This window comes from Leopardus geoffroyi, chromosome A2 (genome assembly GCF_018350155.1).
Source record: "Leopardus geoffroyi isolate Oge1 chromosome A2, O.geoffroyi_Oge1_pat1.0, whole genome shotgun sequence".
Classification (NCBI taxonomy): Eukaryota; Metazoa; Chordata; class Mammalia; order Carnivora; family Felidae; genus Leopardus; species Leopardus geoffroyi.
The window spans coordinates 3,307,960-3,324,681 of record NC_059331.1 but is presented as its reverse complement, the minus strand read 5'-3'; the positions used below and the strand labels follow the sequence as shown (position 1 = coordinate 3,324,681).

General features: G+C 60.5%; 1 protein-coding gene across 1 annotated transcript; it reads left to right on the top strand.

The window, feature by feature from the left end:
- Nucleotides 1-4,193: 4,193 nt before the first annotated feature.
- On the top strand, nt 4,194-14,710 carry UBXN6 (UBX domain protein 6). The gene is given in 11 exon segments (XM_045491576.1): nt 4,194-4,393; nt 6,898-7,061; nt 7,388-7,452; nt 8,937-9,065; nt 12,030-12,127; nt 12,656-12,681; nt 12,684-12,730; nt 13,305-13,389; nt 13,510-13,860; nt 14,080-14,228; nt 14,560-14,710. Coding segments are annotated over 11 exon segments (1,326 nt in total). The 5' UTR covers nt 4,194-4,310; the 3' UTR covers nt 14,689-14,710.
- Nucleotides 14,711-16,722: the final 2,012 nt, after the last annotated feature.

The window sequence follows — 16,722 nt, the reverse complement described above, 5'->3', positions numbered from 1 at the left end:
AAAAATAATGGTAAATATTACCAAATAAAAGTATCTGACTCCTAGTTCTTTAAAATGGTTAAAATTGTCGTTTAACGTTACATAGATAACGTTAACGTGTTTTTATCAGAAATTCAGATACGATGGGGTGTCCTGTATTTTGTAACCGCTAAGTCACAAAAGGGACAAATGTGGAAGTCAAACAAGGAATGAGGAAGACGGTGCAGAGGGGCCTGAATTAGGTACCGCTGGGGAGACTGAAGCCCAGAGAGGGGTACGATTTGCCTGACGTCATACCTCAAGTCCAAGGACTCAGATGCCACTTCTGTGGGGCCCTGCCTCCAAAGCCCTCCTGATTCGGTGCCCGCTTTTCCCCCAGACCTTGAACCAGAGCAGAAAACCAGACTTCCTGCCCAGAATTCATTGAGCTACACTGAGCGGCTGGGAAACGATCAGGCTCTGATGAGAGCTGGGGCCGGGGTTCTCCCAGAAGGTGGGGGAGGGCCCCCCAAAGTGGCGGGCAGAGGCAGGAGAGGAAAACGGCCCCTCTAATCAGCAGGTGGCCTGAACACCTACTGTGTGCTACAGACTTGGCCTCCAGTTTACCAGGGGACTGTCATTGGGAAATATTTACCGCACACTTAGCCAAGTACAATAATAAGTCACATTTAGGGGCACCGGGCTGGCTCAGTCGGTGGAGCGTGGGATGCTTGATCTCGGGGTCACGGATTCAAGCTCCACGTTGGGTGTAGAGATTACTTAACAATAAAATCTTGGGGCGTCTGGGTGGCTCAGTCGGTTGAGCATCCGACTTCGACTCAGGTCATGATCTAACGGTTTGTGAGTTCGAGCCCCGCGTTGGGCTCTCTGCTGTCAGCCCAGAGCCTGCTTCAGATCCTCTGTCCCCCATCTCTCTCTCTGCCCCTCCCCTGCTCGTGCACTTTCTCTCAAAAATAAATAAATATTTAAAAAATAATAAAATCTGTTTTTAAAAAATCGGTAACGTTTATAGAGCAGCCAATATGTTCCAGGCCACATTACTATTATTATTTTTTTTTTTCAAGTAACCTCTACCCCCAATGTGGGGCTCAAACTCATGACCTTAAGTTAGAGAGTCACATGATCCACCAACTGAGCCAGCCAGGTGCCCCCAGGTCACCTTATGTAGTATGTTATTAACATTTCATTTCTAGATCAGTTATTTGTCATCCCTGCTTTCCAGATGGGGAAACTGAGGCAGAAGGGTAACACTGGGGCTTGGACGCCCCCCCCACCCCCCCGCCACAGAGTGTTGGATTCCACTTACCTAAGAACATTTCCCTGCCTGAGCTGTAATAGTAACATATTCATCTCTTACAGGGTTGTTTTTTTTTTGTTTTTAAATGTTTACTTATTTATTTAAAGTTTATTTATTTAATTAAAACAATTTTTTTAATATTTATTTCTCTTTTGAGAGACTGAGCATGAGCAGGGGAGGTGCAGAGAGAGGGAGACACAGAATCAGAAGCAGGCTCCAGGCTCCGGGCTGTCAGCACAGAGCCGGATGCGGGGCTTGAACTCACGAACCGTGAGATCACGACCGAAGCCAGTCAGCCGCTTAACTGACTGAGCCACGCAGGCACCCTAAATGTTTACTTATTTATTTTGAGAGGAGGCAGAGGGGCAGAGAGACAGGAAGAGAGAATCCCCAGCAGGCTCCGAGCTGTCAGCACAGAGCCCCACGCAGGCCTCGAACTCACAGACCGTGAGATCATGCCCTGAGCTGAAATCAAATTGGACGTTCAACCAACTGAACCACCCAGGCACCTCATAACTTATTCATCTATTATGGGCTTGCTCAGTGCCAAGCAAGTTTCAGTCCTCCTAGACCAGCCTCCAGCACTCTCACGTGGGGGTGGGAGGTGGGGGTATGGGGGTGCAGAATCCTAGCCCCCTCAGGATCTATGCATCAGAATGTGCATCTAAAGAAGCTTTCCATGGACCTGGAGTGTGCATTACAATTTGAGAAGCACCTCAGTGAAGTGTCATTAGATCTGCTGGTCCTGGGTTCGAATCCTCCCTCTGAAAGCTGTGGTGCCATGGACAAGTGTGTTTGGAACTTTGTAAACTCCTCTATAAATTGGGGAGAAATAGCAGGACTTATTTCTTTGGGTTATATGGCCTAGGGGTTGCTTTTACTACCTATTTACGTAACAAATTACCGCAAACTTAGTGACTTAAAACAATGCAAATTTATTGTTACCATTTTGGAGGGAAAAGTCCAAGATGAGTCCCACCGAGATACAATCCTTCTGTTGGCTGAATTGTACTACTTTTGGAGGTTCTGGGGGGGGGCGGGGAATCCATCTCCTTGCCTTTCCCAGCTTCTGGAAGCTTCCTGCGTTCCTTGGGTCAGGCCTCCTTCCTCCCTCTGAAGACGTTTCTCCAAAGAAAACATACAGACGGCCAACAGGTACGTGAAAAGGTGATCAACTCATCGTTAGGAAAATGCAAATAAAACCCATAAACTGTCACCTGACACCTGTTAAAATGGCTACGATTTTTTTATTTTTATTTTTTGAGAGAGAGAGAGAGCTCAAGCCGGGGAGAGGGGCAGAGGGAATGAGATAATCTTAAGCGGGCTCCATGCCCAACATGCACAGAGTCCCACATGGGGCTCAGTCCTACAATCCTGTTGTAGCACGATTTACAATAGCCAAGATATGGAAACAACCCAAGTGGCCACAATGGATGAACGGATAAAGAAAACGTAGTATGGATATACAATGGAATATTAGCCCCCCCCCCCAAAAAAAAAGAACGAAATCTTGCCATTTGGGACAACATAGATGGACAGCAAGGGCATCAAGTGAAATAAGTCAGAGAAAAGCAAATACAGTATGATCTCTCTTGTATGTGGGATCTACACAAACAAAAGTACAAGCGAAAAGAGCCCCACCAAAGTCATAGACAAGGAGAACTGGCTGGTGCTTGCCAAAGGCAGGGGGTTGGGAGAAATGGATGAAAAGGGTCAAAAGATAAAACAAAGCCCAAATGGACCATAACTACCATGCCACTATCACTCCTATGAAAAGTCCAGAAGTGGGGCGCCTGGGTGGCTCAGTGGGTTAAGGGTCCAACTTCGGCTCAGGTCATGATCTCGTGGTTCTTGAGTTTGAGCCCCGCGTTGGGCTCAGTGCTGACAGCTCAGAGCCTGGAGCCTGCTTGGGATTCGGTATCTCCCTCTCTCTCTTTGCCTCTCCCCCGCTGGGCTCTCCCTCTCAAAAATCAAATAAAGGAAAAAAAGTCAACAACAGCCCCTTTCTATCATCTACTGCCCAGACACATTCACATTTCCCTGGTGGTCCGAAAAATGTCCCTTTCTTGCACCCGACCCCCTTAGTTGATGTTGCAAACTGTCCACTTTCTCTCTCCAGCACCTAACATCGTCCCCTCGGCCATAAACTTTATCATGTTGTCTGTCTTCCCTCCCCAACCCCATGGAAAACATCATGAGGTCTGCGAGGTCAAGGATTTCCTTGTTTTCTTCCTTGCTGGTACAGAGCCGATTCCCAAAAAACCAACAAAACGGAGTAGATCATCATAAAGCGCTCCATTTATTGAATGATTTCTAACGGCATCGTCACCCTTATAATCCTCCGACGACGTGGACGTGGGTGCTGTTCTTATCCCCAGCGCGTAGGAAACCGAAGTTAAGGAAGGTTGGTTTGGGCTGCACCGGATTCTCCCCCTAAACACTGTGCAGGCCCTCGGGATGACGTCAGAGCTCCGTAACCCAGGCCCCTAGGGGATGCGCCACCGTGGGTCCCCAGGCCCCGGCTCAGGCGCCCCTTCCCACGTCCCCCACCACGTGCGCCTGACCACCGGTGCCGGACGCGGGGCTGGCTCGTTACGGTCCTGCGCGGCCCCCACCCTGCACTGCATGCGGGAGCCAGGGAAGGTTTTCGGTCAGGGGAAAGGTCAGGGCCAGCGCTGTCTCCGTGGGCTCTGCGGGCTTCTCCCGCCCTCTCCGGTCACCCCTCTGGGGAACGAGGTGCAGGGCGCGCGGGCACAGCCACCCGCTGGAAGCGAGCTCGTCGCCCCTGGCAACTGAGGCCCGACTAACCACCGAGACGCGGCCGACGGTGCAGAGCGGCCGCCGTGGGCCAGCGAGGCGCGGACAGCTAGAGAGGCGCACCGGGCCGATTGTCACGTGGGCGCCCGCGCGAAGGAGGGACTTCCGGCAGCGAGGTATTTTCTTTCCGGTTGTTGGCTCCTGCCGGCCCCACCCCGACTGGGCCCTGCGCCCCCCCCGCCCCCCGCGGCCCCCTGCCGCCGGGCCCGCCGCCACCATGAAGAAATTCTTCCAGGAGATCAAGGCTGACATCAAGTTCAAGAGTGCGGGGCCTGGTCAGAAGCTCACGGAGTCCGTGGGGTGCGTGACCGGCGCTGGGGCTTGAGATCCGGGGGGCAGGGGCGGGGAGGGGCGTCCGAGGGTGGGGAGAGACCTCTGGGGGCGGGGCACGGGGGGCGAGGGTGGGAGTAAGGGGGAGGGGTGGCCTCCGGGGGCGGGGCACGGGGGGCGAGGGTGGGAGTAAGGGGGAGGGGTGGCCTCCGGGGGCGGGGCACGGGGGAGAGAGGCCCGAGGGGGAGGGGCTGGAGGCGGGGGCTAGGGGGGCGGGGTTGCAAGTAGATGGGGGTCAGCGGAGAAACCGTAGGAGAGCAGGCGGGCGGAGAAGGGGCCCCCAAGAGGCGTCATCCAGTTTTGGGGGGGGGTCTCTGTGTACGGAGATTGGACACAGAGCCTGGAGAATCCAGTACAGCTGGGGCCGGGGAGAGGGGAGAGGCTTCGCGTCCATGGCCGTAGGGGTCTGGGCCCTGGCCCTGGAGCGCGAGGGAGGACTGGGTCAGAGAGTTTAAGGCCAGGGAGCCTGAGGCGGGGTTGGAAGAGGTCTCAGAGGATCGGGGGAGCGGGGGTTGAATTGGCTGAGGAAGGTCTGGGAGGGAAGAGGACCGGGGAGTGGGTGGAGGTGAGCTGGAGGCATCTGTGACAGGGAGGAGATGGGGGCCTTGTGGGTGACGGTTGAAGCCGAAGGCAGGTCCTGAGAGAGACGTGGGAGGAGAGGGGAGAAGAGGGAGGTCCGGCAGGGCGCACATCCGGGCCTCTGTGGCTTGTCCGGGGAGGGCCTGGGGAAGAGAAGGACGCGGGGGCAAGACTGGAGACCCAGTGGGGGAGGTGTGTGACAGTGAGGGCTCTGCTGGGCCAGGGGTGGATTGAGCAAAGGAAGTGAAGAGGGGGTGGGGCCCCTGAGGAATAATGGAAGGGATTGTGAAGAGGTGGGGCCCGGAGTGGTAGGGGGGAGAGGCAGGGAGGCGCCAGGGAGGACAGGGTAGCAGGGGCGGGTGAGGGAGAGTGGGTGCATGACATCAGTGCATCTGTCGCGGGGATGGGGGCTCCCGGGACTGGCCGAAGGAGGCCCACGAGGGCCTGGTTCATGAGTCAAGGAGGGAAGCCCGGTGGACGAGATCAGGTCCTGGGAGCCTGAGCGGGGAGAGGAGGGCAGCCTGGGAGGGGGCCAGACAAGGGGGTCCATTCATTTGTTGAGCAAGTGGGGGTTGGCGCAGCAGCGGGGACTGAGCTTGACGGGAAAGACGCGGGGGCCGTGTGGGGGATGGCTGTGGGAGATGAGCACCCGGGAGGAGAGAAGAGGGGAGCGGTGTGGAGATCCAGACTTCTGTGACGCGCGTGGGGCAAGACGAGGCTCGGGGCGTGTGACAAGCGCTGTCACCATGGGGCTCAGAGAAGGTTCCTGCTGTCTCAGGGCTCATCTTCTAGTGGGGAGAGATAGACAGCTCAACCAGGACACGGGTGGTGACAGAGCAGTGGGTACTCAGGGCCACGAAGAAAAATAAGCAGGGGCAGGAGATAGCAACAGCTGGGGGCCCTTAGGTGGTCTGGGAACACCTCTCCGAGAAGGAGACATTCGAGCTGAGCGCTGGATGAGGTGAGGTTCAGCCAAGTGGAAATTGCCTCCTCCCCCACCCCTCCCCCCGGCACCCACACACAGACCCTGAAGCCGCCCCAGCTGCCCCCAGACTTCTTCCCTCACCCCCGCCCCCCAACTGCAGACTGAACAGTTCGGCCAGAAAGTGCAAAGGCCCTGTGGTGGGAGCCACTTGGGCCTGCGGGAGCATCAGTAGGAAACCAGTGTAGATAGGGAGGCGTGAAGGAGGGGGGCGGCGGGTTGTGAAGAGCCTGCAGGCCCAAGGGGGCTTCAGGATTGTGTTGTGCGTGGGGCGGAAGGGCTTGGTGCAGAGGAGTGACGAGCTCTGGCTTAGGTTTTAGAACGGTCCCCGTGGCTGCCCAGCGGGGCCTTGAAGAGGGTAGGCGAGGCGTCTTGAAAACTGTGTTTTTATAGAACTAAGTAATCACAGGGGCTGGGGTGTGGCCATGTGGGGGGAGAGGAAACCCAGCCCCTGCCACGTGGCCTGGCATGTGGCCGGGCACACGGTCGGTGCTCCCTAAGTGAAGCCGTGCCACCTGGCTGTCCTAGGCTGGAAGGAAAGGGATCGAGGAGGGGAGGGACACCTTTGAGTCTCACCGGTTCCTGAAGGCGAAAGGTGCCTTCTCACGTGCATCCGTGGTGGCCGGTGGGGGCGGGCCTTTGTCTCCTCCCCCCCACCCCAGCCCCGCTCCCCCGTTAGCTGCCATGACCCCAAGGCCCAGGCCGCTGTGGGACTCGCCCCAAGGGGTGGAACTGGAGGCGGAACTGCCATCTGTCTCCAGGGGCCTTTCTTTCTGTGTTAGAACCATCTCGTGGCTGCGGGTGGTCCCCAGGAGAGAGGGACGTTTCTGTCCGATGGGGCGGAAGTGGGAGAGGGACAGAGGCTCTTGCGCCTGACCCCGTGTCACCCCGCCTTCCCTCTGTCTCTTCCCAGGGAGAGGGCCCCCAGAGGGAAACCCAACCAGCCCGTGCTCCAGCAGCCCCGCCAGGGACCCACTGACGAGGCCCAGATGGCAGCCGCGGCAGCCCTGGCCCGGCTCGAACAGAAGCAGCCCAGGGCCCGGGGCCCCACGTCGCAGGAGTCCATCCGGAACCAGGGTGAGCTGTGGCCGTCTTCCGGTGCGGCGTGGGGACGTGAAGCAAAGTCTCACGCAGAATCTCCCTTGTGAGAGTGGGGGGTGCAGGGTGGAAGGCACCGGGGCGCTGGGGTCTGAGAGGCCGAGGAGGGGAGACGGGAGCGGAGACGGGGCCGTCGTCGGGCCATCAGGTGAAACCTAGGGGCGTGGAGAGGTGGCTCAGGCGGGGGGGGCCTGACCGGGGAAAGGACTAGAACTTGACCCCCTTGGGGTCTGCGGGGGCGGGGGTGGAGTGTGCCTGGGGCCACGGCAGGGCCCCCAACTGACCCGTCTCTGCCCTCTCTCCAGTGAGAAAGGAACTTCAAGCCGAAGCCACTGTCAGCGGGAGCCCAGAGGCCCCAGGGACCAACAAGGTGAGCACATCCGCGGGGCAGCAGGACACCTGAGGGCCATCCTGGGGCAGGGAGCGGGTTCTCTCCCTCATTGGTCAAATCACGAGCCTCGGGCAGTAAGCACGTGGGTGCCGGGGCGGATAGGGGTCACGTCTGGCTTTGGGCAAAAGGAAGCTTGTGAGGCACACCAGAACAGTGGAGGCAGGTTGTGGTTGAAGGTGGTGTTGACTGGGACCTTCACACTCAGCTCCTGCCCTCTGCTGCTTGCCCGGGAGGTGGGAGGGCCCTTCAGAGACTGGTGTAATCAGGGAGGCCTTGCTGGGGGAGGTGGGCTTTGAAGGAGAACCTGGCAGAAAGGGTGTTCTGAGCAGCTTGACCTTTGAGGTCACACTGAGGGTTTTTTGTGTTTTGTTTTTAACGTTTCTTTATTTTTTTTTTTTTAACGTTTATTTATTTTTGAGACAGAGAGAGACAGAGCATGAACGGGGGAGGGGCAGAGAGAGAGGGAGACACAGAATCAGAAGCAGGCTCCAGGCTCTGAGCCATCAGCCCAGAGCCCGACGCGGGGCTCGAACTCACGGACTGTGAGATCGTGACCTGAGCCGAAGTCGGACGCTCAACCGACTGAGCCACCCAGGCGCCCCAACGTTTCTTTATTTTTGAGAGAGAGAGAGAGAGAGAGAGCTTGAGCAGGGGAGGAGCAGAGAGAAGCAGAGACACAGAATCAGAAGCAGGTTTCAGGCTCAGCTGGCAGCACAGGGCCCGATGTGGGGCTCGAAGTCACCAATTGTGAAATCATGACCTGAGCTAAAGTCAGAAGCTTAACCGACTGAGCCCCCCAGTTGCCCCCGTTGAGTGACTTTTTTTAAGTATTTGTTTTAATGTTTATTTATTAAAGACCGTTTTTTTAACGTTTATTTATTTTTGAGAGGGAGACAGAGCGCAGGGGAAGGGCAGAGAGACAGGGAGACAGAGAATCGGAAGCAGGCTCCAGGCTCCCAGCTGTCAGCACAGAGCCTGACGCGGGGCTCGAACCCACAAGGGTAAGATCGTGACCTGAGCCGAGGTCGGACGCTTAACAGACGGAGCCGCCCCAAGGTCTCACTGAGTTTTAAGGACAGAAGCGGCCCTAGACGACGCCTAGGAATTGAGGTCCAGAGGGAGGTCTGGACTCATCTGGGCCGCCGTGACTCCCGAGCCCTCCACCAAAGCCCCTTCCTCACGAGGGAAACGGGAACAGCCAGAGCCGTTGATGGAGCGTTTGCTCCGTGTCCGAAGCGGCTTCACACTTTCTGTCCCTTTCTCGTTGGGGTGCGGTGGCCCTGCAGAGCCATTTACGGGGCAGAAGGGGCCCAGTCACTGGGCCAAGGTGTCCCACGGCTAAAGAAGCAAAGGGGGGAAGCGTCGGGACCGGGGCCGCGCGGCTGCCGGGGCCATGCTGTCGGCGGCTCGGGCTGGCCTCTGTCCGCAGTCCGGGGTCAGCCGCCTTCGCCCCGTCCCCCCAGGTGCCTGAGCCCAGAGAGGAGGGCTCGACCCAGCTGGCAGTGCCCGTGGTGTGCTTCATCTGCCCGCTCACGGGGGCCACGCTCAGGAAGGACCAGCGGGATGCACACATCAAAGAGGCCATTCTCTCGGTGAGTGGCAGCCCCGTGTCCCCCCCCTCCACCGCCCTCCCACCTAGAGGTCCTGGCGCCAGAGCCGGGAGAGCTGGGTGGCACGGACCCTCGGTATCGTCTGCGCCTGCCTGTATCGGGTTTGTTTCCGTCTCTCTTCAAAGGCAGGATTTCCGTGGGGTCCGAAGCTCAGGATACAGACGGGTGGGTAGAGAAAAGCCCCCGCTCGCCCACCCTTCCTGGAGGCGGCCCCTGTAAGGCGTGCAGGCCCCCTTCCAGGGAGAGATCGATCGCAGATGCACGCAAACTGCCGAACCCCCGCATCCCCCGCACCCGGGGCTCGGGTTTCCCGATCCCGTTAGAACAGATTGTCGCAAAGCGGGCGGCCTCGTTTATTGTCTCACAGTCCCTGGAAGTCAGAAGGGTGACGTGGGTCTGGCTGCCCCGACTCAAGGCGGCGGCCAGGCCGACTTCCTTCTGGGCGCTCTGGGGGGGCGCGTGCGTCCGGGCCTTTTCCTGCTTCCAGGCTTGTCTGTGTTCTGTGGTCGTGGCGCCTTGCTCAGGCTGTCCCCTGTCTTGTCTCTTCCCCGTAAAGGGACCTTGAGGTTGCATTTGACCCTCGGGGATCATCCAGGCTCCTGTCGCTATTTTAAGGCCCACTGATCAGCAGCCTTAATTCCGTGAGCCTCCCTAATGCCTTCGCACCGTGCAGCCAGCCGTTAACAGTTTTGCCCCGTTCGCGCTGTCGTCCCTTTCTGGCTTGTTCTGAACCATTTGGGAGAAAGTTCTGCGTTCCTGTTAGCCAGCTTCACCGTATGCCCTGCTCCGTAACTGTCCGACCGGCTCCTTGCCGATGAGCGTGTCAGAAGCTCCCCGTCTTTCTCTAGTGACAGCAGTCACGTGGTGGAAAGCCTTGGCTGTGGCTGCTCTGAGCCGTGGGCTTGGTGCGGGCGCGGAAGCGGGACGCGCGTGCGGGGTGTGGACGGCGGTGGCCGAGGAACCCGCGTAGGCGCCGTCCCGACTCACACTGCAGCGGCAGCGTCGGGGAAAGTGCCCACGTCACCGGCCCCACACCGTCGCTGTGGGCGCACAGACCCTTCGTCTTTTACCGGAAGTGATAGTGGAGAATATCTCGGGATGGTTTCCGTGCGCGTTTCCCTCAGTTTGGCCCGGACTGGCCGTATTTTCCTGTGAGAATGCGCCCTTGGCCCGGTTTTGTGTCGTGTAGTTGGACTTTTTCTTGGTTACTAGGCTTTTTTTTTTTTTTTTTTTTTTTAGTGTTTATTTATTTGAGAGAGAACGAGCACGAGCGTGCATGTGCGAGCAGGGGAGCAGGAGAAAGAGAGGGAGGGAGAGAATCCCAGGCGGGCTCCACACTGTCCACGCAGAGTCCGACTCGGGGGCTCGATCTCGCCAACCGTGAGATCACGACCTGAGCCGAAATGGAGTTGGACGCTCAACCGACTGAGCCCCCCAGGCACCCCGATTCACGGGCACCCTTCGCCTGTTAGGGAAGCTGGTCTTTTGCCTATAATACGCAGCGTGAATATTTTCCCCTCGGTTTTCACTTTGCGGTTGTGCTCGTGGCCACCTTGCCGTGTAGAAATTTTTGATCTCTGGTTAAATGTGTCGGTCCTGTGACTTCTCGGCTTGGAAAGGCCTTCCCCGCTTTGCTGGCGCTTTTCTGTTTTGCTTTTTGTTGTTGTTGTTTTTTTAATTTTTTAAATGTTTATTTATTTTTGATAGAGACAGAGCACGAGTGGGGAAAGGGGCAGAGGGAGATGGAGACAGAATCCGAAGCAGGCTGCATCCAGGCTCCGAGCTGTCAGCACAGAGCCGGACGCGGGGCTCGAACCCACGAACCGTGGGATCATGACCTGAACCGAAGCCGGAGGCTCAACCGACTGAGCCACCCAGGCGCCCTGCTTTTCTGTTGTTTGTTTTAACGTTTGAAACTTTTGATCTGACTACAGGCGCCTTGGGTGGCTCAGTTGGTCGAGGGCCTGACTTTTGGTATCAGTTCAGGTCAGGATCTCGTGGTTTGTGGGCTCTGCACTGACAGTGTGGAGCCTGCCTGGGATTCTGTCTCTCTTGTCTCTCTCCCTCTCTCTGCCCCAGCCCCACTCACGTGGGCTCTCTCTCAAAATAAAAATTTGAGGGGCGCCTGGGTGGCGCAGTCGGTTAAGCGTCCGACTTCAGCCAGGTCACGATCTCGCGGTCCGGGAGTTCGAGCCCCGCGTCGGGCTCTGGGCTGATGGCTCAGAGCCTGGAGCCTGTTTCCGATTCTGTGTCTCCCTCTCTCTCTGCCCCTCCCCCGTTCATGCTCTGTCTCTCTCTGTCCCCAAAATAAATAAACGTTGAAAAAAAAAAAAAATTTGAAAACCACCCCCCCCAAAGACTCTGATCTGACTAGAAGCTATTGCCCTGCGGAGTATGAGGCATACGGACCACTCTTTGTTCCCTGACAGCTACCCAGGGTTGCCCCCCGCACGCACACCCCCTTTTTTACTGAAAACGCCTTTTTGGTCATGGCTGTGGCATATGTCTCTGTCACAAAGTGAATTCCCGTATGGGTTTCCCTGGGGGTTTGTGATGGTCCCGAGGAGGAGGCTGGGCCGGTCACACAAGCCTGGGAACTTCCCCTCCTGCTTTCTCCGTCTTTCTGTGTCCCTGCCCTCTTCCCTCCCAAGGGCAGAGTTGTCAGATGGGCGGACCCCCGGAGGCATAAGCTGGGCTGTGACGCCCCTCTTCCCTCGGGGCGAGGGCAGGGCTGAGGCTCAGGAGGGGGCCACCGCAGGGCTTTCTCCCCCTTTCTTGGCTGGGAGCGTCCAGTTGAGTTTGCTTCAGTGGAATGTTCCTGGCCTGCTGTCACCTGTTGTCACCTGAGTAGAGAGGCCAGCTGCTGGGGGGGGGGGGGGGGGAGAGGTGCCTGCGGGCCTCCAACCCCCAGGTGAGCGCTTGTGGTGCGTCCCCTCCCTCCCCCAGCACTTCTCCACCGACCCCGTGGCTGCCTCCATCATGAAGATCCACACGTTCAACAGAGACCGGGACAGGGTGAAGCTGGGCGTGGACACCATCGCCAAGTGAGCAGCCGCAGCCCTCCCAGCTGAGTGTCCCCCGCCCCTGACACCCGGGCCTCCGCCACAGCCTGCGGGGGGGTGCCCGGAAGGAGCTGGGCACTGGGGCTGCAGCCAGTCCCCACCCTGCACTCCCCGCCCCCCCCAGGCCCTCTGGGCCTCAGTTGACCTGCCTGTAAAACGCAGGGGTTTACCAATCAGGAGGTCCCGACCCGCTGCTCTTCTCTGGGATCATTGTAGGAAGGTGGGAAGGGGGCGGGGGGCGGGGGGCAGGGTCCCACCCCCTCCCCTCGTCTGCTCCAACAGGTCCAGGGTGGGGGGGGGGGGCAGGGAGCGCCAGGAAGTCCATGTTGCTCGTGAGCCCCGGCCCCCCGCCACGGGGCACCCACGGGCTTTAGTGGTCCGTTAGCCTGGCCCTGCCACAGCCCCCTGTGCGTTCGCTGGTGCCCTCGAGGGGAGGCAGGACCGAGGGGAGGGGGCCGGCGACGGCCCCCTCTGGGCTCACTGTTCCCACACGGCCGCGGGCCCCCCCAGGTACCTGGACAACATCTGCCTGCACCCGAGGAAGAGAAGTACAGAAAGATCAAGCTGCAGAACCGCGTGTTTCAGGTGCACACGCGGCCCCGGCGTGGGGGCGGCGGCCAGACCAGGCAGCCGCAGGGGAGCGAGGGCCCCGGGCCCACGGGGCGAGCGTCGTGGTGTTTGGCCCGCTCTCCCCCTCGCCCCGGCTGTTCTGACTTGAATTTGGATTAGCGGGGAGGAGGTCGCGGCTGGTGAGATTTCTCCCCCGAAAACACAGACTTCTGGTTTCTATGGAGAAATCTCGGGGTCCCGCCACCCTGGCCCGTGTTACCTGCGCCACTGGCAGGGCACCTGCCGTCTGTCTCCCGGTGGCCCCTTCCCGCCCCCGGCTTCCCACACAGCCACCGCCCCCACCCCTGGGCCCCTCCTGTTGTCCTGTGGCTTCTCGGCCTCCTTCCTCACCTGGTTGGTGACCTCCTGGGGTCCCGTGCCCTCTGCGAGCAGCTGGGGGCGCCCTGCAGCCCGTGTTGAGGCGAGCGTGTTCGTGCTCAGCCCTGTGGGCAGCTTCCGCGGCTTCGCCCTGCCGTCAGGGCCTAGCGGCTGCTGCGAGGCCGGGCGGGGTGGCCAGCAGGGCCCTGGTGACCACTGGCTCCACTCCCAGGAGCGAATTAACTGCCTGGAAGGGACCCACGAGTTTTTTGAGGCCGTCGGCTTCCAGAAGGCCCTGCTTCCGGTGCCCGATCAGGGTAAGGCAGGTGGAGCAGGGCGCCAGCTGTGCTGGGAGGAGGGGCGGGAGGGCCCCTCCGGGCGGCAGGGGTGGGGTGGGGGGCTCTCCCTGCCGCAGCAGTGACCCGCGCCTGCCCCAGAGGGCCCCGAGGAGTTCTACGTGCTGAGCGAGGCCGCCCTGGCCCAGCCCCAGAGCCTGCGGAAGCACAAGGAGCAGCTGCTGGTCGCCGAGCCCGTGCGGGCCACGCTGGCCCGCCAGCGCCGTGTCTTCCAGCCCTCGCCCCTGGCCTCCCAGTTTGACCTGCCCGGGGACTTCTTCAACCTCACGGCGGAGGAGGTCAAGCGGGAACAGAGGCTCAGGTCTGAGGCCGTGGAGCGGCTGAGTGTGCTGCGGACCAAGGCCATGCGGGAGAGGGAGGAGCAGAGAGAGCGGCGCAGATACACCTACACGCTGCTGCGCGTCCGCTTCCCCGACGGCTGCCTGCTCCAGGGTGGGTGCGCCCGGGGGGCCGGGGCTGCAGTCGACGGGGCCCGGCTGGGTGCCGCGGGACGGGAGCCCAAGGCCTCCCCGGTCTGTGCTCATCCTGGGAGGAGGCATCACGGTCCGTCCTCCCTCCCTCCCTCCCTCGGGAGCCGGCTGGGCGCGGGCTGGGGTGGGGGGCGGGGTGCTCCCCTGAACTCCGGCCCCACCGACTGTCCCGCCCACCCAGGCACCTTCTACGCCCGGGAGCGGGTGGCCGCGCTGTATGCCTTCGTCCGGGAGGCCTTGCAGAGCGACTGGCTGCCTTTCGAGCTGCTGGCCTCGGGCGGGCAGAGGTTGTCGGAGGAGGAGAGCCCGGCCTTTGACGAGTGCGGGCTGGTGAGCGAGGGGGCTGCCCGCGGGCGGGTCTCTGGATGTCCTGGAGGCACGAACTCCAGCGCTGGGCGGCGGGAGGCCCAGGGGTCCGGGCTCTCGGGTTCAAGTCCCACCTTCCCGCCTACGTGCCTGCGGTGCGCCCTCTAGTCCCGGGCTTTCTCGCCGGGTCCCTGCTGCGGGACTGGGCTGATGGCGGGGACCGTTGTCCCTTACGGATAGCAGCCGGAGCGAGCCGGAGGGAGCGGGGTCCCGGCTCTGACGGGGGAGGTCGAGTGGGAAGACGGGAGAGTCACGTCAAGGCCTGAGCGAGGCTGAGGCTTCTGGCCCACCGCAGGTGCCCTCCGCCCTCCTGACCTTCTCGTGGGACGCAGCCCTGCTGGAGGACCTCAGGGCCGCAGGGGCGGAACCGGACTCTTCTATCCTGAAACCTGAGCTCCTGTCGACCATCGAGAAGCTCTCGTGAAATAAAAGCAGGGTTGGCTTTACCCCGCGTGGGTCTGTCTCATGCTCTCCTGCGGCCTCCACCGCTCCGCTCCCCCCCCCTTCTCCCACCACCCAGGGTACCCCGCTTCTCCGGAACTGCTCGCCCTGGTCCACAGAGCCCTGCAGGCATGGGGTGCAGCGCTGGTCGGCTGCGACGGGGGCCTGGGACCGCCACCTGGAGAGGGCTCTCAGGAGGCAGCTGCCGGGCTGTCTTCCTTCCTTCCGCACTGGGTGTCAGCCGGCTACGGCCACCATCACCTGATTGCAGAACTCCTGGCAGGAGAGTAGGCCTGTGGCACGTGCCCTGTCCCCACATGCTGTGGTCCAGGTGGCTGCCGCTGGCCCTGACGTTGAGCCGCGGGGCGGCTGGGGAGGGCGACGGAAGAGGGCGACGCGGAGCCTGTCAGGACTCCGTCCTGTGATTACTGAATTACGAACCCAAATAAACGGGACGTGTGTCTAGTCTCCTGGTGGTGAATCGGAGCTGGTGCCGCACAGGGTAGGGGCAGTGGCTGCGGAGCTGCCCACAGAGGAGGCCCGGGCGTGGCTCCCAGGGGGATGGGACCAGGTAGATGGATACCTGCTGATGGCAGGCCTCCCAGGGACCCGGCATGAGGGGGCCAGGGTCCCTCGAAGGCTCTGTTTTACTGTGGTCCTGTGCTGGGCAGGACAAGGTCCCTGCAGATGGCCCGTTCTCAGTCCCAGTCCCTGTAATTGTCACTTTATAGAGAAGAGGGGCTGCGGGTGTGATTGATGGTCCCCAGATGGGGAGCGTCCTGGCTATCCTGGTGGGCCCAGCATCACCACAGGGGTCCTCACGTGGGAGGAGGTGGGAGACGCCAGGCTGCAGGTGTCAAAGAGGGAGGAGGGAAGAGGGGCCCGAGTCAACACCGGCACCTCTGGGAGCTGGAAGGTAGGGAAACGGCCCCCCTCCGGGATGTCCAGGAGGCACGGATTTTTAACCCGAGGCCCACGTGAGACTTTTGACTTCCCCGAACTGTAAAAGCACGTTTGGTTTTAAGCCAAATTGGCAGTGATTCGTTACAGCAGCCACAGGAAATGAATAAACGGGGAGGCGCTGTCCCTGGTCGCACCCCAAGGTGAGATGCCCGTAACACTCACCTGCACTGTCCCCTCCTCTCCCCCCAGACGGGCCCAGCTCCAGCCCTTCCGAGATCCTCCCCACCCCGGCACAGAGGCCTGTGGCAGCCGGTTCTCCGGCCACGGCCAGCTGGGTGGTGGACAGACTTGAAGCTCGGAGGCCCCGAACGTAATTCCAAAACCAAGCGTCGCCCATAGACCCCCCGCCAGCGGACAGCCCCCACGTGTGCCTTTGCTTCCCCCCTGGGCCACCAGCTACTCTGTTCTCACACAGGGCAAGACCTGGGACTGTCCCCCTTTGCGCTCCCATCTTGGAAACCCAACACAACCTGTCCCCCTGGCCCCACGTCCCCTCCCTGCCCCACTGCTACGTGGAGCTGATTCAAGTAGTTGGGTGGCCGATTAGAACGGGTTTCAGGGGACCTGAGGGGTTTGAGGTGGTCCCATTCACAGATGTACTACAGCTCAGGGCCCGGGCCCTCACCCTGCAACTGGGGTGTTCATCAGTCCCGCCCAAATGGGTGGGAGAAATGGGGCCCTTGCCTTTGAGTGCCCCGAGGGTGGGGTGGGGTGGGGTCACCCTGTGTTGGCGACTCGGCAGCTGCCCCCCTCGTCTCCCGTGAGGGCGGCAGGAACAGAAGCGGGGAGCCCAGGCTGAATGCAGTCCACGAGCTCTGCCAGAATCTCAGCTCCCCCGGGTCTCCGATGCGCTCAGATGCCTCGGGGGGGGGGGCCTGCCACAGCCCCAACAGAGAGCCGCTTCAGGGCCTCGGTGACCGGGGCCCAGGAGCCCACAGCCACCTGCACCCTCTTCCCGAGCTGTGGCCCGACCCCGATGCTGATCTGGAAGTGCAGTTCGGGTCCCGGCGGCTGGACTGGACTGGACTGCTCACCTCGGGGACGGGCAGGGGGG